Genomic DNA, 20812 nt, shown 5'->3' on the forward strand with positions numbered 1-20812 from the left:
AGTATGCCGGTTTGTCATACAGTCAGAGGTCCAAGACATAAATGCTTCTGAGCGGTAGAAATCTGCATTATTTCTATCGTCTCTACCATCCTTTTTCTTGTGAGAAAGATTATCAAAGAGGCTTTGGTGTTGGCTGTTTTCTACTCAAACCGTCTGCCATCACAAAGGCCTATTAAATCTACCTTAAATCAGAAGGAGGATGAGCATTGCTGTTTTCTATTTAAAGCAGCATCTCCTGATGTCCCAGTACATTTAATCTGACAGCAGTGGGATGCAGGTGCAGGTGGAGCTGTTGCCTGACACCCGGGTTAGATGATCTAGCTAATGACTTTTGATAAACAGCTCTCTGTGTGATGTGAGTTTTTGCGTAGGCTTTCAAAAATAGTGCAGATTCTGACAGAGGAACTAATACTGTAACAAAGAGATTTGAATGTCTTTTATGAGGCTCAGAAGTGTAATGCTCTATTAATGTTTGTCTCAGATGTAACAAGGAACCTTTATAAGGTGATTAGTACAAAAAAAAAGGCTGAGCAGAGAAGTGGTTTCTATGATGGCAATTGCTTTTGTTTTGTGTGTCTTAGTTGATCTAGTTTAGGGAAACATACACACTGTTAACATTCATCGCATCTCAGCCTTATCGAGGACCCTTTTGCCCCCATTGACCTCTATAATAGGGTTCAGTCAAGGCACTTCCAGGTCATTTCGAATGTCGAGTCTGGCTGACAGATCTTTTACATAGTGGACAGGGGCTATTGAGTTTCAGAGGTCAGGTATGGCAATGCTGTCTCAGCAGGGGACTGATAAAACCTGTCTATGTGCAATTATATAAATACTTAAGTGCGAAGAACCCCAGACTATCTGTCAGACTGGGCGGGGCAGTTTAGTCTGGATAGGAGACAGGCGGCGCTTCATTACAGTGTAAATAATTTCCTTCATAAGCCGCCTTCCAAATGAGCTTTTTGAGGGAGAGAAGTCTGCACAGTACTTAAATTAAATGTCACGGGGCGGCGCATGGGTGCAGGGCTGCAAGCGGCAGGATGGATTAGCTGTTGATTGGAATCGGAGATGAGATAATGAAGACAGAAGTTAATTCATTTTCAGTCGGGGAGGGCATGCTATCCTTGACAAAAAACCTATCAGAACCCCTAAGCCTGTTAGAGTTGCTCTAGAGGGGGAATAGAGATTCCTTGAACCCCTGTACCATATTCCATTTCTGTCCTTGCACCATATACATGTTTATGTCTCCCTTACTTTCATTCCTTCCTCTCTAATGCCACATATTTCCTATTTTAGCGCTGATATGTATGTCATGAAGTATCATCTGTGCATTTCTAATGTATATCTCAAGTCATCTTTGATACTTTACTCCAAATCAAGGTGCTACAAAATGCATCGGGCTCTGACATTAATTCTTTGATGTCTCCTTGGGAAGCTTCACTTTGGGGTTGTATAAGCCTCATCTCAGATATCTGATGTGTCTGAATGCTATCACAGAGACTCTCTTAAAGCGTAAACTTGCTCACCGAGGAAAGATAAAAGATAAAATCTCTGCTGTTTTCTAAAAAGCCCCTTTTCAGGGAAATATAGCCCTTGTCTTTCGCACCAGGCTTGTGCACAATTCAGAATTGAATTGAGAATGACTACTAAATTCCAATTCCATTCTAGAATTTGAATTTAATTTGAATTGATGTCAAAAACAGGATCTAGAATTACAATTCGAATTTGAATTAAAGGAAGCAGAATTACAATTCAATAAAAATTGTGATTTCCTATGTGTTTGTTGTCAATATCAAAAATTTGATTATTTTTAATTATGAAAAAAAATTCCATTATTTTATATGAAAAGGTTATTAATTGTATTTTATTAAGAAAATATTTTGGTTTGACTTTTTGATTTTGGTATTTTTTTTTATTAGATCAGATAGCATTTTAAGCTATTATATATGGTGATTTTACAGTGTATCCCTCACATGTTACAATGTACCCCACCTATGGGGCATGTTGTCACATTTCACTTCCATTCTTTCAGGTTAAATCAAGAAAAAAGTATACACTGTATTAATAAAACAAAACCATATAATTGTCCTAGACATGTGGTAAATTAATGTGGGGGAAAAAAATAAACACTCTAAATAGATTTGCACAAACTAAGAAAGTCAAAACGCTTTACGTTGTGCCCCGCTCATGTGAGATTCAACACATTCTTTCTGTTGTGCGACTGTGTGGAATTTCTTTGAATTGCCATGAATTTAATTCCACTTCCTGTCATTCCAATTCAAATTCAACTTCATGGGGGGCGTAGTCAATTCAATTCAAGTTCCAATTCATGAATTGAATGGAGGCCAATTCTGAAATTCTGAATTTTGCACAAGCCTGTTTCACACTGACATTCATTTACACTGAGGTCTGTTTTGATTTCATTGAAGTTTGGACAGCTATCCGCAGCAGTAAACGAAGACGGCTTCACGTTGACTTAGTCCTGGGAGAAAAGGGGTTAAGGGTGTAAGAATAATGTCCTAATGGTCTGTAAAGCCCATATTCTCCCTCCCTCCCTGTTTCCGTGTCCCTGTGCAGTTCTGAGCCCACACCATCTAGATCTACAAAGTCACCTCAATTAACCCTGTAAGTGCCGCAGGCATTCCAATAGCAAATTATGTAGATGGAGGGGTGTCTCGTTGGGGAGTAGCGGCCCCCACATGTTAATTGAATTTGGCTTGCTAAGGCTTACTGTGCTTAGCAGTTGCTGAGGCATATAGTTAAATAGCCAGGCCCATCCCACCAGAAAAATACTTATTGAAATGGAAGCAGATTAGCCCATCTTGTCCTCATCCATGCAGTCAAACATTTACCTGAGAAATTGATGAGTTTGACCAATAACCCAACCCCAACCATTATGATGCTGAATACATCTTACTTGTTTACAACTATTTTTAAAGAGGTCTGAATTGTGTGTTTTTTTGTAAGTTGTCTATGATAATCTTTGTTTCTGTGTCTGCAGGTGTCTGATAATGCTGTCGTAGCTCTCGTTCCAAAGCAGGTCACTGCATACAACTCTGTAAACAACTCCACTGTCTCCAGAACCTCTGCTAGCAAATATGGTTTGTGTTTGTCAACTCCTTTTATTCCTTTTCTTATTTTAGAATGCATCTGTATCTCCGAAACAAAACGCATAGCACACAAAATATAAAACATTAATAATTTACCGACTTAAGTTTCTAAAGCAGGGCAGGGTAACATTCCACCTAAGCTGCACAAAGAACAGTAAAGGAGTTTAAAAAAAATAGTCTTGTCATCTCATAGGGAGGTAAGAGAAAAGAAGCATGTTAAATGTGTACCATCTCAGCCGCTCACAAAAGGGAACAGGAACGAAGCTCAAACGGAATTACGCGGAGAGAGCCGAGATAGTCAGGCAGCATACAAAGGTAAAAGCAGAGAAAATGAGTCTCTTTGCACTTGACTTTGCTCCTGAGACTCTGAATCCGTCCCTGCCATTCGCTCGCCATCAGTACCTTGTACGATTGGGTCTGATAAAGCTCAAGATCAAAGCTCACCCCCCCCCCCCCCCCCCCCCCTACACATCAAATAGACCATTAATATAATCTCATCTCCATATACTTTCCTGCACTCTAAATGAGCCATAAAGAAGAGAGATAGGGAGTGTGACAGATGGGAAAGACAAGAAAATAAAATGCCACACATCACTTCACTCTTTCAGAATTGCCTTCAAACGACATGGAGGTTCTTCAAACAGGGCGAGCAAAAGACCACTTTTGAACCTTCTTGGTATGGAAAGATTTTGTGAAAAGAAAGTGAAATCTTTGCGAGGCTGCGTTATTAATCCAATCTCCACCAAATGTAGTCTAGGTTCACACAGTTAGTGTTTATGATTGAAAGTATTCTGAGGTAGTGTGAATGTTGTAAATACATGCACACTCCCATTCCTTTCTAATTCTTTTTATCTTATTTGTCATCCCTTCATGTCTGTCTTTCTCTGAAGGTGTTTTTGTCTTTCTTTATCGGTTTTCCTTTTCCGCTTCTCTCTCTCCTTCCCCTGGAGAGATTGATTTCTGTTGCATCTGCCACTGTGAACCGTTTTTTTATCTTGCCAAATCAGGCCTTTGCCAATCAATTTTTTTTCCACTCTGTGTAAACATTCATCGAGTTCTGTGTTTTTTTTTTTGGTTTTTTTTTTAATGTTATGGCTGATCTCTCCCTATTGGCTGAAGCATGAATATTTCATCTGGCCTGACACCTGTTCGATTTTGTGTCCGCCAAAGTGAGCGAACGTGCGCGTCAACCTGAGAGAAAGCAGGGATAAAAAAATTAAGCATCCATATGTTCTAAATGACTCATTTCCAATGTCCAGTACTGCACAACAAAAAGCAATAGTGTTTTGTACAGATATGAACAGCTGCATGGAACATTTGTCAGCAGAGGAAGATCGAGGAACCGCCATCTGATGGGTCTTTGTCTTTTTTCCCTCCAACAGAAAACATGATCAAGTACACGGGCAGTCCGGACAGCTTGCGTTCCCGCACACCCATGATCACACCTGACCTGGAGAGTGGCGTTAAGGTGTGGCACCTGGTAAAGAACCATGAGCATGGAGACCAGAAGGAGGGAGACCGTGGCAGCAAGATGGTCTCTGAGATCTACCTGACCAGGCTGTTGGCCACCAAGGTAAGCTCTGTCTGCATTTGTCAATGTTGTATAGACCATTTTGCAAGATGTAAACAACACTGGTCCAGAAACACTTCATGTTTCAGTTTGTAACTGTTTTCTTTATTTCACATGTAAAGGAAACATCTTAAAGATATTTTTTTTTTAATTTTTGATTCAGTTTTATATGTTCTGTTGGTTGTATTTTATCCCAGCTTTTATGTAGTGTTAAAAAACTGAAACAGGAAGTGCTTCTGGACCAGTGTTGTTTACATCTTGTGAAATGGTCTATATGCATCTTATCCTTCTAGAAACATATAAACCTTCTAGAATGAGGCCACAGTGTCACATGGTTCATGTTTATGCCATTTGCTCCAATCTGCATCTTCTCCATTGGTTTCACTCTTCATTTTCCGCAGAGCTTGTAAACAGATGGTTAAACTTGGATGTGAAGTCCCCTGACCATGTTTTCTTTAGGGCTAATGCTGGGAAATGAAAGCACTGGGAAGTAGATCTGCTTTTTGCAGAACTGTATGCGTGTCTGTGATTCTGACCACCAAGAAAAATGTAACCAAGCAGAAGTGACAAGACTTTTTTCCGAACACACACGTGCACAAATGCCCCGATGATTACCCTAGTGCGCTTGCAGACTGTTTGTCATATTTTTAGATGGATTATTTCTGTCAAATAACCAGTTTATCACAGACACCATCTTTCTTGGTGAAAAATGATTGGTGTGACGGCACTGTAATTGACTGTTTGGCTTTCGCCCCGGCAATAAATACCAGTGATCTGCCTGGGGTGCTGGCGCCTTTCACATTCGGTCCGCCAGTGTCTCTGAGGATGGGTGAGCTTTACCTTTTTTCATCTCCCTCCATTATGCCAGGCTTTATTTAATCTTTCTTTCTTTCTCTTTTCCCCTCTTTCTGTTTGCTATTACACAAATGTTCTTCCCTCACCTGTCTGGAACGAGATCACTTGAAGTTTAATGCTTCTCTGACTGCCAGCCTGTGTCTGGTAGCATGCTTTTAAGTGTGCTGTAATGACCAGGTACATTTCAAACGCCTGCAAATAGCCACTTTGCTTTCTGGGCGACTAATGATGATGTCAGTCGTCACACAGGGTGACACCTGTCAGAACTCTTGCAGTCATCCCTGTCGCCAGCCTCCTGCGGCTGTCTCCGCGTTGATGCAGGGCGCGAGTGAGAAATATGTATTTTCATCTTCATAGGGAAAAGATAAGCTGTCAGGGATCTGGGACACAGTAGAATTATTGTCGTGATTGTCAGCTAACGGGATTTTTTTCTTCTTCCTCGCCGACTCTTGCCATCTGCTCAAACGGAAATAGGATTGTGTGTGCTGTGCCTTGTGCACACCTCATCCGGACGTGAAGCCTGTGCTGGCTGCAAGATACGGGCGGCGCTTTTTGATACTCTTTCTTTTTCCTCTCTCACTCACTCACTCTTCCGTGCATCCTATCAGTTCTTTCATTACAAGTGGATTAGATTCTGTCGTCTTCTCTCCTTCTTAGACTCACCGCCATTAAATCAAATTAGGGTCAATGGTGCAGGTTGGACGTTAATCCATCCGCACAAAGCAGCTTAGGTAAGAATCGCTTCCGTTACGTGATATTAAAGGTGAACTTCAAAGTAACACTTTCACTATCAAAGAGCTTGATTCAGGAATGCTGGTTTCATTGGTGGGATTACTGACAGCTGGCCAGAAACACTTACATAAACACTGTTAAATAGTTGTTATCATTAATAAATATCAGGAAGACTCATATATGGACAGTCTCTGTAATACTGACGACACCAGTTTGTTTAAGGCCCCGTCCACACTACTGCGTTTTCGTTTAAAAACGGAGACCTTTTGCTACGTTTGCACCTCCCGTCCAGACTAAAACGGGAAAAACGAAGACCTAAAACGGAGAAGTTTAGAAACGCTGCAGCTCCGTTTTGCGTTTTGAATCTCCGGAGGGCGTTTTAGGCTGAATCCCAATTCACCCCTTGGCCCTACCCCTTGTTTTCGAGTGTACCCCTTGGCCCTTAAAACGGAGTTATAAGGGCCAAGGGGTTGAAATATTCCCCTACGAAATGGAACAACCCTTCATGAACCCGATACATCATCAGTCGTCGGCGATGGCTCTGCCGTTACAGATTTTGTACAGGATTTCGCCATGACAACAACTGACAATCAGTGCAGCTGCTTTTAACTTTGAATAAACATGATGATTATAACATCCCTTCCTCGAAATCTATGTCTTTTCTGATCGGAAAGGTAATTTATTATACCATTTCTTAATTTAAACGACTATAGTGTTATTATAAGAGTAAATAAAGTGCGTGGTGGAATCATCTGGCGCTAAATTTAAATGTTTAACTGTTTGCAATCCATCTCGCCGGTGATTTCCGATGCATTCCGTGAACTTTCCCTTAGCCCTCCGTTTGGAGTGTGCCTCTGAAAAATCTCTGTTTCGAGGGCTATGTAGCCCAAGGGGTGAATTGGGATTGAGCCTTGGTGTAGACGGAACAAAACGGAGGAGTTTAGAAACGATGACGCAGAGGCTGACGCTCGGCTCTTTGATTAGTTGTCATGAGTCATGACGTATCCTTCCATGATTCGCCAGCCACTGTTTACACCGGCAAGCTTATGCCCAGTGTTGGTGAATGGTCACGTGATCCGCGTTTTCAGTTGTTTTAATGTAGACGGAGGTACGCTGATAAAACGGTGGTGTGGACGGAGATCGTATTCGTTTCAATTCTCCATTTTTAAACAAAAACGCAGTAGGACGGGGCCTAAGTCATTTAATGAAAGCAAAGGACAGAGAGGATGGGATGGAATGGATGAAAATGAACCCTCTTCTCCGTTCTTTGTGGTTCCTCAGGGCACTCTACAGAAGTTTGTGGATGACCTGTTTGAGACCATCTTCAGCACAGCACACAGAGGAAGTGCCCTTCCTCTTGCTATCAAGTACATGTTTGACTTCCTGGATGAGCAGGCCGACAAGCACAGCATTCACGATCCGCACGTCAGACACACATGGAAGAGCAACTGGTAAGTAGTCTAAACATACATTAATATCCTAAACATATGAATATGAGTCTAAACATATGAAATCATTTTATATTAATTTATAAAAATGTGTGTGTGTGTGTGAAACTATAATAAGCAGTCAGACCCATAAAAGCAGACATCTTGATATCCCGTCCCTGATGTAGCTGATGTTACCGTGGACAATGAGTATGAGAGAAATTAATAACACTCGTTTCCAAATTAATTTCACCCAACCAATTTAAACCCACGTCCCCATGGTGGAAGGGGGTTGTGGGGGTTAAATAAACAACTAGCAGATCCAGTGAGAAAAGAAGAGGGGATGGGATGAGATGAGAGGGGAAAGGAAAGCTTGGCACTACATTTAATGAGTGGTAATCTATCATTAGCCTCTGCCAGCGTTCCATCACGCACCACCCCAAAGGGCTATGGGGGATGAAGTGGTGATATTGATGTGAGGGCACGGCAGGGAGGCGGTGGGTAAAGTCCCCTATTTACTCTGTTTTATAGACCTAATTTCCCCCATCTCCCCCCGCAGTGTGTTTTAGGGCCATTTGAGAGTGTTAAGTGTTTTTGGAGAGCACAGAGGGTCACTCTTGCATTACACATTAATGGAATCGTTCTCACAAAGAGTGGAACGTTAAATAGTGATTTATCATCTCGCACTCATTGCCTGGCATGACAGCCCGATGCCACTCTGGTGTCTCTGATATTTTTTAATGCGTGTGAGAGGGTCTTCGACAGAACTAATGCACTTGCTGCCCAGCTTTTGCTGACAACTAATGTCTCTCGCAGAGAACGAAATAGCTCTATTTTCAGATATTGTACACAAAACAACAGGCTCAGCTTTATCTATGTGGCTAGATGTGCTGCTGGCAACACACAGGCCATTAATTGGGGGGGCATATTTGCTGTCTCTAGAGGATTTTTACACTTTAAAGCTAAATGCTTTAGGCTATGAAAGCACAGCCATAATCATTATTTTGTTTTACAGCCTGTTAGCATTTGTTTATCAATTCTCTTTACCAATTATTGTTGTTCTAAATGGGATTTTTGTGTATTTGTGTAGGGTGTACTAAGGGGTTACTCATTTTGATTGATTTTGCAAAAGAGACATTTCTAGACAATCCAGATTGCAACTTAAGATGTCTCATATTCTCATATTTAAGTGTATATTTAGTTGCGAGAATAACACCCAAATCAAGTATTTCAGCACGAAAGCATCTACTTGAATCAAGCGCATTTTAAACTTTTTAAAGAGCTGAAAGGTTTTTTCAAACAGAATTTTGACGATTTGCAGTTTGGATGAATCTCGTGAACATCTAGACTGACTTTTATCAAACCCCAAAGAATTTATTCAAGCCAATCACAACCTAAATAATGGATTCCACAGTTTGTTACAACTCACTTCTTCAAATGCATCAAAGGATGCCTTAAGCATCAGATCTTTAACCAAAGCCAGGCAGAGATGGATTGCTGATGGATGAGACTCTTGTAAATCATCCATCATGTTATCGTCAGTCTTGTGACTGGGCGAGGGTTGGGCCATGCTGAGTAGAACCTGTCAGTGCAGATAAAGATAATCGAAGCATGTTGTTTGGCTTGGCTAAATTAACTCTTAGTTGAGAAAGTACTAAATGCAGATGAACAGAATAAATGCAATTTTGTTGAGTACCAATGGAAGTGTGATTCACCTCCCGATATGGTTACATACTGCAATAATCCGTACAAAAAAAACAACAACTTTACAGTGACTCGGTGATCTCCAACTGTCATTTTGACTGCGCCGTTACAATATCATACATACAAATTCAACACTCTTCCATATCCAGACAGGTTAATGGGTTTTGTAAGTAAGGATGTGCAAAAGTACATATTTTCAAAATAGACTCGTGGGTTGGGTTGCATGAACAAATAGTCAATTAATTGTTCTTTGGGTTAAGTTACAAGATTATCTAGACTCGTTTCTAGATAAATCTCACTAAACAACTAACCTTGAGATATAGAAGACATTATTTTTAGGCTGAACATTTTTGTTCCCTGATACATCAGAACCATCCCACACGTTACAAATCTTTCTACCTTTACACAGACAGAAGAAACCCAAAAAGACTGACAGAAGAATATGAGGCTTTTCCCAGAGAGAGCTACGCTGAGCTGAGTTCTATATTTAGCTGGGATCTAGTCCATCCAGACATCATTCCCATCTCCTGATCCACTCACTCTCTCCACTGAGAGCTCTCTCTAAAGTATGGCGCTTTAGACGTCCTGCTTTTTGTTCTGTACACAATCTGAGGCCAGCTGTGGCAGGTTTACGAGGGTGTCGACTCGTTTTTACAGCATTGATATCCTTTTGATAGAATGCAGATAATCCCAGTTGATTCTGTCTGATTAAATTGGGAGTCATAATACGTGGTTTGCTCCCTAAATCCTCTTTGGTGCAGTTGTTATTGTTAAATGAATTCAGAGGGCAACAAAGAAGGGGCTTCTATGGAAAAGCGTTTGTTGACGGTTTTCTCTCTCTTTCACTTTGATGTGAAACTCTGCATCCATTTCACTGCAGTGTCCTTTCTTATTCCCTCATGTCCTCTCCTCAGTTTTTGTTATCCAAGACAAAACCAAAGCCATCTTGAAAACTAATGAGAACTCTGCAGTCTCAGAAACAAGCACACAAAGTCCCAGACTAAACACCATCTGTGACACACGAGAAGCGCATTCGCACATACACCAAGGGTCTAGCCTAAGTTGATTTCACTTAAGCACAAATGGGATGGAGTATAAAGTAGCCTTGTATACATTTATTGTTTTAGACAGGTGCACGATTGCAGGGCAGCGCACAGATACAAACAAACTAATATGAGTTATAGCTGTAAAAGCCTGGTATAAGTGCTCATAAACCCATTCCAAGCTAGAAAACTGGATCTGCACATCTAAATTAAAATGATTTCCTTTAACAATATCATTATCTATTCAATTTAACTTATAAGCATTAAATGCAGCCTGGGGTTTCATAAATTGTTTTTATGCATTAAAAGAGCTTTTTAAAATATAAGAATAGCACTAAACCACTTCCTTTGCTCTCCACAGTCTACCTCTACGGTTTTGGGTGAACGTGATCAAGAACCCGCAGTTTGTGTTCGACATCCATAAGAGCAGCATCACGGATGCCTGTCTGTCTGTGGTGGCTCAAACCTTCATGGATTCGTGCTCGACGTCAGAGCACCGCCTGGGAAAAGACTCCCCATCTAACAAGCTGCTGTACGCCAAGGACATTCCCAGCTACAAGAGCTGGGTGGAGAGGTGAGTTTCAAGTCAAATGATTAGCAAAAATTGTATACACAAAGTGACTGAACAGCCAAACCCAAAGGCCACCACAGTCTGACAAACTCACATCAGAAAGAGTCAACTTGAAGCTGTAAAGCTGTGTGAAGAGATCAGGTAGAAACAAGAAGAAACTGCTTGAATGCTTTAGTGTTTGAGTGTTGAGGACAGTTACTTAAAAGTTATGCATTACAAACAGGCTGTGCTGCCATTCTGGATCACAAAATAATAGGATGCAGGAGAAGAAAATTCAACAGACTTATTTCAGCAAGAATATAAAACAAACATAATATTTAGTCGTTTTTTTTTTTATTATTCCTATGGTTGAATTGGATCATCAAATGCCAGCAGCAAAGACATTGTTTAATAAAGTGAGAATAAATACTTAAAGTGAGTAACTCAGATGTTTTATTGTAAATTTAAAAGTAATGTTTTACTTTACTAGTTCCTTGAAAAAAGTAATCTGTTTACGTAACTTGTGTTAGTTGTAATGCGTTACCCACAAAACTGGTATGCACTTGTGAACGTTTTTTATCAGAAGAGAAGATGCAAAGATACTGTGTTTGTGTGATATTGTGTGTGTGTGTGGCTGCTGGTAATCAGACTGAAGTGTGTTGTAGAACTCCAGGATGATGAATTGCAGCTCTATTGTAGTTCAGTAGATCATCTGAGTCTATCCAACACTGCACCAGAGCAATTAGTCACTGTTTGGTGAGAGAGACTAACTTTTCAGCTTTTCCCACAGTCCTCTGGGTGAGAGGCACTATTTTCAACAATGCCAAGAAAAGAGAATCATGGTTAGAGAATTAAGGAATTCCATCTTTCTAAAAGCAAAGACTGTCAAAAAGCTTTACATGGTTCTATTGCTTTCTGAAGACAAAAGCTCATTTCACACAGAAAGTGTTGCACAGCGCTGGTCTACAAAAGCAGGGCTTAAAAAATAATAATAAATCGGTTAACTCCGAGCAGAAACGGTATTTTTTAGTTTCTTTTCATGCATTCCTTCTGTGACATTATCGTTACGAAACCGGTTTGATTAGAAAAAAAATAGCGTTTAATAATGTTAATTTTATTTATTTTCTTTTGCCTATACTTTATTCCAGAGTCTGAATTGAACATGCTAAGAGCTTGTGACCAAACCTTAACTCGAGTGGATCGCCAAACTGTTGGCTAAACCTCATACAGTAGCTCCACCTGCCTCAATCGTGAATTAAGTGCTGCACGCATTTTGGAGATTTACAAGGGTAATTTTGTAAAAAAAAAAATGCTTCTTTGAATAAATAATGTGTGTAAAGGCTAAAGTTTTATGTAATTGGGGATTGGAGAAGTCTGGTATTTGCCGTCTAGTCATAGCCAATTCAACACGTGCATAACTCTGTCTTTTATAACAGAAGGTTTTTGCCAAATATATTAAACAACTGTAAAAACTGAGCGCCCGCATAGCTACAGTAACCTTTGTAAAAACATGAAAGTTGATAAAAATGTAATGCAATGCACTTACTGCCACAGATGTGGCCGTTCTAACGATAAACAAAACACAAATCTCCGGCATTCGCTCAAAAACCACTTAACTCCATTTGAGCTTGATTTTGGAAAAATGTTAATAATATAACGATGCAAGCGTCTGACTATACATAAAGCCACAATACTACATTGTTTTACAACAAGGTGTTTAATTTTTGTATATGTACACTAACTTGCGATTTTGCTGGTTTCAAAACACCCCACGCTGCATATAACCTGCCATGGTGACATATCCTCAGACGAACTTCTGCGATCCAACAGCTAATACCAGCACATTGCCTTGCGACTTAGGATGACTTGACAACCAAGCAGGGGTATTTCACTCATCTTTGGATGAGTCAACGTCACATTTGCATATAGGCCCTACTATTAGAATTCATGATTGGTTGACTGCCTAATTAAAATCTTAAACAGGACGATACAACAAATGTATTAACCGTTTAATGGTAATTTCAAATAAGCACTTCTTCAGAACGTTTAAGCGATTTAGTTTTCTGTTAATTTTATTCGTTTATGTTTTTTTGTTTTCAGTCCTTGAACCGGTTCGGAGCCCTGTACTGTACGCTAAACAAACAGCACTGATAAAAACTCATCAGCGCCATGTGTCCTTGCCCACGCAGCCTCTGACTAGGGCGTTTATTTGCTGTGAGATATTAGAAGCTTCTGTCGGAGATAGGTGGCTGGCAGATGAGTGTGATGGGGAAATGATAGGACCGTAATCACGCTGCCAGCTCACATTCACTACAAAAGAGCTAAGATGGGGAGAAAGCTCATTTACATGCATTAGATAATGTGTTACACATCTTTAAGGGCTGAGATCATGTTAAAACATACCTGTCGAGGTGAGAAAAGCCTACTTTAATTAAAGGTGCTGACATCTATGTGTTTAAACCAGGTAATGTACGCTCAATGATACATTCTTAGTTCCGAGTTAGGAACTGGTGGTCCACTCCTCTTCAAATGGCTGTGCAAAGTTGCTGGACATTAGCAGGACCTGGAACACGCAGTCGTATACGCCAATCCAAAGCATCCCAAACATATTCATTCATGCTGACTGCAGGAATGTCCATCAGAGCTGCCTGTGAATTGAATGTTCATTTCTCTACTGTAAGCAGTCTCCAAAGGCACTTCAGAGAATTTGGCAACCACAACCGCAGACCAAAGAATTTCTGCACAAATTGTCAAACCGTCTCAGGGAAGCTCATCTGCATGCTCATCTTCCTCATCGGGTCTCGGCCTGACTGCAGTTTGTCATCGTAACCGACTTGAGTGGGCAAATGCTCACATTCAATGGCACTTCGGAGAAGCGTTCTCTTCACGGATGAATCCCGGTTTTCACTGTAGAGGGAAGATTGCAGACAGCGTGTATGGCGTTGTGTGGATGAGTGGTTTGCTGATGTAAAGTTGTGGATCGAGTGGCCCATGGTGGAGGTGGGGTTATGGTAAGGGCAGGCTTATGTTATGAAAATGAACACAGGTGAATTTTATTGATGGCATTTTGAAAACAGAGAAAGTGTGACGAGATCCTGAGGCCCATTGTTGTGCCATTCATCCAAGACCATCACCTCATTTTGCAGCATGATAATCCACAGCCCCATGTTGCAAGAATCGGTACACAATACCTGGAAGCTGAAAACACCCCAATTCTTGCATGACCAGCATACTCCCCAGATATGTCACCCATTGAGCATGCTTGGGATACTCTGGATCGGCATATACGACAGCGTGTTCCAGGTCCTGCCAATATCCTGCAACTTCGCACAGCCATTGAAGCTGGTCCCCCGAATACAGTAAAACTGCACATTTTAGAGTGGCCATTTTGTTGCCCAGCCTAAGGCACACCTGTGCAATAATCATTCTGTCTAATCGGCATCTTGATATGCCACACCTGTGAGGTGGATGGGTTATATATGTATGTATGTGTACTGTATGTATAAATGTGTGTGCGTATATATGAAGAGTTCAGATGCAAAAGCCTCTAAATGCCATTTGAAATTTTCTTCTAAAATGACCATTTTTATCAAGCTTGTATATTTAAGTTCAGTAATTTCACTTAAATGACAATTAATAGGTAATCTTCAATGCCATTTAAGTGAAATTACTGAACTTAAATATACAAGCTTGATAAAAATGATCATTTTAGAAGAAAATTTCAAATGGCACTTAGAGGCTTTTGCATCTGAACTCTTCATATATATATATATATATATATATATATATATATATATATATATATGTGTGTGTGTGTGTGTGTGTGTGTGTGTGTGTGTGTGTGTGTGTGTGTGTGTGTGTGTGTGTGTGAGCAAAATTATATATAATTTTATATAAAATTATATACAATTGTGCCATGTCCAGTTCTACATTATTGCTGTAATGTTATGCAATGACATTACAGCATGACATTACAGCAATAATGGTCATTCATTGGTCAGAAAGTGTAGCAACTCTGCATTTAGCCATTTGTAATACAGACACGATACGAGGGAATAACCAGCATGGGCTTGTTGTGGTTGACGAACAGCTGACATTTAAATGTGGTATTAATTAGTGCCAGGCGAGCTGCCAGTCATTAGTCTTGGGATGCAGCGGACGCAGAGCTAAACTTAAATGTGTGAACTCATCTATGGAGTGTACCCGTCACTGGAGAACAGATTCCTTTGGGAAAGGCATACTTGGAGATTATAACCCCTCTCTCTATCTCTCTCGTTCAACACTGTGCCATTCTCCAACACTGATGCCCAATGGTGCATTGCAGCACATACCTGCTACTCAAGGTGCTCACGGGAGCCTGAAACAGACACGTATGCCACTGGTTAGTCAATGAATGTGTTGAGTCCAAGAGCTGGCATGGTGCAGGAATTAAAAATGTAAATGACCCGCCTTAATTAAAGAGTCGACAGAGCCTCTGCAGCTGCAGGTGACAGTGACTGATTGCTTTTCTTCCACCAATACTCTTTCACTCACTCCCATGCATCAGCCACCCAAAGACAACAGACAGTGTTGCATCGTTCCAAAACCTAGTGAGCTGCCTGCAGTGACAGCATTTTAAGGTACCGTGGGTACTCACCAAGCACGGAGGCTGTTCCAAAAGATAGGCATGTTAATTATACAGTAAGATACCCCATAGCATCACATGTATCCTTCATGGAAAGGCAATCCCAGAATGCATTGATGAGAGAAAAAAATCCAAGTTGGTAAATGAAGCGAGATAAATATGGATTATAATTAACATATTTCAATCACAAATAAAATTCTGGATATAAATGTTTGTATTTGTTTGTGTGCTATGGGTTTTAGGCTTATAATGAGTATCACAACATTAGCTTAGCAACATGCTTACATCAAAGTCCATTGCAAGTTGTGATGCAAAAAATGACTGCCTAAGTAGAGTTTTCCAAATCAAATACAGTATAAGGTTCCATGATGGAAACTGCCATAAAAGGCTGGTGTCTATGTAGGTAGTGGTTTTGGAACAGTGCTTGTGTCTACAGTAAGTGTGGGCTTTTATATACGTGGGCATTTGGTTTTGGATGTGCTAGAGTGTGTTTAGTGCCAGCATATGCGTGGGGCACATTTATTGAACATTTCCAGCATCCTATAGAATCTGCTGATCTCTGGAAAACTTTCAAGGACAGTGGCTCATTAAGACTCACAGTCACTCGCTGATGTAAGCCGCAGCTGTACTGCCACAGAAAGTAAATGCGGAACTGATTGTAAGGGGCAAGACAGCTCTTAGTCAGTGCCAGAAGTGACCCTGAAATATGTTATTCAACATGGATCTCTCGAACATCTCGATCGACGGTTCACAAAAATCCCAAAAAGATCCTCCGCCTTTGCACAGACAGCTTATTCATTTAAAATGATAAAACAATGGAATCAACTCCCCAACAGTTTAAAGCTATCTGAAGATGTGAACCATTTTTCTCAAAACTTAAAGAAATACATTCTTGAGAACCAGCTGTGTCAGCATCAGTGCATTTAATGTATATGTATATTATGGGTAGAGATGGTCTTTTGAATATGTCTCTCATCATTGTCCCTGATAAATAAATAATGGAAAAATATATATATATATATAAAAGACTGCATCAAGCCCTAGCTGTCACCTGTCCATTTTCTAAGCATTCGTTAAAAAAATGTGCTATTTCTGTTTCTCTGCCTTTTTTTTACAGATATTACTCCGACATTAGTAAGATGTCTGCTATCAGTGACCAGGATATGAACGCGTATCTGGCAGAGCAGTCTCGCATGCACATGAATGAGTTCAACACCATGAGCTCCCTCAGCGAGATTTACTCTTACGTGGGCAAATATACAGAAGAGGTAGAGAACACTTCCAAATGTTTTTCCAAATGTTATTAAATCACCACGTTCTGAGTGTAGCGTGAACTTAAAGGGTTAGTTCACCCAAAAAAGAAAATTCTGTCAGTATTTACTCACCCTCATGTTGTTCCAACCCCGTAAGACCTTTGTTCATCTTCGAAACACAAATTAAGATATTTTTGATGAAATATGAGAGCTGGATCACTCCTGCATGCTAGTCCATAGGCTTCTTCAGGGATTGAAACTTGACAGCCTCGAAAAGTTATTAAAGACATTGTTAAAATAGCCCAAGTGACTACAGTGGCTCAATCTTAACTTTATCAAGCGACAAGAACATTTTTATTTGTTTTTGCACACAAAAAAGTAAAGTTCTCTATACGCCTCTAGTCAGTAAACGTAGTGTGATAGCGTAGAGCCACGTCACACGTGGGCTCACTATTGGCCGACGCTGGTCATGTGTGTGATGCTTGTGACGTACAATAACAGAAGCTTACGTTATTAAACTAACCTGACTCGAGGCAGAGAGAAAGTTAAGATTGAGCCACTGAAGTCACTTGGACTATTTTAACGATGTCTTTAATAACTTTTCAAGGCCAGCAATTTTCAATCCCTCAAGAAGCCTATGGACTAACAGTATGCAGGGGTGATCCAGCTCTCAGATTCCATCAAAAATATCTTAATTTGTGTTCCGAAGATGAACGAGTAAATACTGAAAAAATGTCTAACCCTTTAAAATTGATATTTTTGTAAGAGTACTTTTTATTTAATTCTTGAATCTCTTTTTGTGAAATGTAATTGTTAACTGTCCATTAAATGTATAGTATTTAAGTAAATGAAAGTGAAAAGTGCAAATATGTAGTTATTTGTAGGCATGTGTAACTGATGTCTCATCTCTCTGTGCCAGATTGTGTCTGCACTGGAACAGGATGATGGCGCCAGAAAACAAAGACTGGCCTATAAACTGGAGCAGGTGGTCGCCTTCATGAGCCTGGAGAGCTGAGGACCACATTTCCCAGAGTGCACTGGGAGATCCAACAGAAACCGAGCCGTGCCTGAGTGAAGACCTGTCCATCTATCTCATCTCTTCTTTTTGCAATCTTCCCACAAAAACAAGCGTTTGCATCATATTAGCTCTGCTTCCTAGAAGAGTAGAGATGGGAACTAGAGGGTGGACGGAGGAGCCAAGGACTACATTACCCATAATGCAGTAGACTGGGTAGCCACCTGGCTCTGCTGTGTAGAGGGGTGGCTGCCTACAAGTTCCTCTTCACTGCATCCTCCATCCTTCTTCCTGACTGGAAAAAAAAACAAAAAAAAAACATTTCTGTTGCCTTCAAAGTTTAGCTGATAAGCAGAAACCACAACGTTTGGTGTCAATTTGTTCTGACTTTTATGACTAGGGTAGTGTACGGCACTAATATAGAGTCCAATTCATTGTAGTACCTTTATTAAACACTGAAACGCAAGATTAAAAAAATTGGTACTGCATGCATCTGAAGAATGCAGACCGGTCAGGCCTGAGGACCCAAACACCCTGAGGACCGTGGATTTATGGGACATGCAAGATCATTTAAATGCTTTGACAAGAGAACAACCAAGCCTGGAGATCCAACCACGATCTATTTAATATCCTCGGAGTGTTGCGGGATGCAACAAGTTAGTGCTTCGATTATTTTGTCTCTTCCAGGACCTTACTTGACAGTGAAACTGAAAGACAAGACCTGTCATCTTGTGGTATACCCACATCTTCACCACTTCACCCCCAGCCTTCATTTCGGCATTTATCCGGCTTGTGCACATCTGAATTTAACCTCTCTTATCTAGATGATTGGAGAAAAAGCCAAGGTTTGATCCCCTTAGAAGCAAGCACACACTCACACACCTCTTTCAGAGAGTGACGCCTTCTCTCTGTACTCCAGCGAAGTCGCCAGGACCTACGCTGTGCTGCAAGAGGACAAAGTAATCCTGACAACAAAAAAAGCACACGTTCAATAGGTGTCTCAGTTCACACATCCAGTAGGGGGACTTTAATTACAAAATATCCTACTCAGAATTAGCTGTCAAAGGGGGGGAAATCGTCGAAAGTGCACACGTGCAGCCACGTGCAGGGTCCCACCCATAACGAACACTCTGGAAGCCTCTAGAAAAACCCACATGTGGACAAAGCTGGTCAGCAGAAAACCAAAGGAGCCCAATTTAAAAAAAAAATAAATTACCCCTGAGAAAGCAAACACAAGGCACTGTTTGTTTTATGACCTGCAGAACGAAGCTAACACTCTGTCTGCAGCCTCATATTTGTTTCTGTCCTGATTTGTGGTTTAAGGGCTTGCTGCAGTTTAAGTCTTGAGATATGAATCCAACCTAGGCCTAAAAAGTATTGGATGTAACTTTGACAAAGGGAAAGAGACGATTTAGCTGCCCTCCTTTCCTCTGTCCTCTGACCCCCTCTTTCCTCTTGACAGCGTACCCTATGTGGTGATGTGAATGTGTGGAGAATCAGCCCAGGTCCGCCTTGGGTGCTTTATTGGCTTTTTCAGCGCATGTATTTCAATTTAAACTTAAAAAAAAAAAATGAAAAAACGAAAACAGAAAAAAATAAGCCTTGCAATTGATGATGTGGACGTGTTCTTTTTCTTTCTTTTGCTTGGAAGAACGAGATGGAAAAAAACGAGATGGGGCTGTCATCTTCAAAATTGCAACCTCTGTTAAGGTGGAACCTTTATCCTGCCCTTTCATTCAACTGCCATGACCATGTTTTGTGAATGTGTTAGATGCTAATAAGACTAAGGTGATACCTTAAGCAGATATAGTATATACCCTTGCATGTTGATCTATTTGGATGATATGAAATGAACTGCCTTGCTACCAATTTATCTAATACTACTAGGAATTTCTAAACCAAACCAAACTCTTGTTCGACTTTCATCAGACTCCTTTGCTCTTCTTGTCAGGTGCATTGCCTTTCTTGAAGGCAGTCCATCTGAGAGATCAAATGTGAACACGTCATCACATGCCAGTCTAATCACACCTAACATGCTATTTAGGGATCATCACAACACATTGCATTTGTTGTCGTCTTTAATGTGCAACTCTAAAGAGTTGATTCCCTGAATGTGTTCATTTGTACTTCTCCATTGCTGTCCATATATCATTTTGAGGCAACCTAATGTGTTCAGGATCCCATTAGCGTTCCACCAAATTATTTTTTAATGTTATTTTGGATATTGTCTCTGTATATGTGATTGCTTTGGGCTCCCTCGAGTAATTTTTTCAGCATAGCTTAGTAACAGAGGATTGTGTTGAGGTATTTCAGGTACACAGCTACCCCCAGCTAATGATTCTAATGAGATAAATAATAAAATACCACTGTCGTCGTGTTAGGTATTACTTCTTTTTTTAAGAAAATCTAATAAATAAGCAAACTTGCAAAGGATTTTAGAATTGACAGTGTAAGATGTTTCATTATTTCTTCAGGGAACTCATTTATTAAGTCCACAGAGGTCTTACGTAAATGATCCAAATTTTTTGCAAAACTGAAATGTTCCTGGATTCCCTCATGACTCTGATCCTGTATATCGTGTTCCATCTCTCATGTACGTTTAACAGGAAAACCCCCATTCCTTATGTCCAAAATACCTGATAAAGTTTCCACCTTAAACATTTTGTAAGAACTAAAAAGTCCTTTTAGCTCAGTGTTACAACAGGCGTTAGAGACCTGTTCGGAAAGACTTTTTAATATTTCCAGACTTGATGCAAGATAGAGAGTTATCCTGATGGGCGGAGAAAAAGAGAGAGACCAGCGGAAAGGCAAGCTTCTCCAACTTTGTTATAATTAATTGTATACCTGTGTATGTAAATATAATGCATTCCTATTTTGCAGTCAAGAACAAAATACTATTTGTAATATAGAATAAACTTTATTATGAAAAAGA

The 20812-nt window shown here is 40.3% G+C and overlaps 1 protein-coding gene across 1 annotated transcript in view; it reads left to right on the forward strand.

The window, feature by feature from the left end:
- plxna4 (plexin A4) overlaps positions 1-20812 on the forward strand; it is a 203848-nt gene extending 183036 nt beyond the window's left edge. The window contains exons 27-32 of the mRNA XM_039668055.2: positions 2999-3098; positions 4490-4680; positions 7546-7715; positions 10800-11012; positions 16730-16880; positions 17785-20812. Coding sequence (XP_039523989.2) covers positions 2999-3098; positions 4490-4680; positions 7546-7715; positions 10800-11012; positions 16730-16880; positions 17785-17880 — 921 coding nt within the window. The 3' untranslated portion in view covers positions 17881-20812. The remainder of the gene's footprint in view (positions 1-2998; positions 3099-4489; positions 4681-7545; positions 7716-10799; positions 11013-16729; positions 16881-17784) is intronic.

This window comes from Pimephales promelas, chromosome 24, assembly GCF_988280905.1.
Source record: "Pimephales promelas chromosome 24, fPimPro1.hap1.1, whole genome shotgun sequence".
Classification (NCBI taxonomy): domain Eukaryota; kingdom Metazoa; phylum Chordata; class Actinopteri; order Cypriniformes; family Leuciscidae; genus Pimephales; species Pimephales promelas.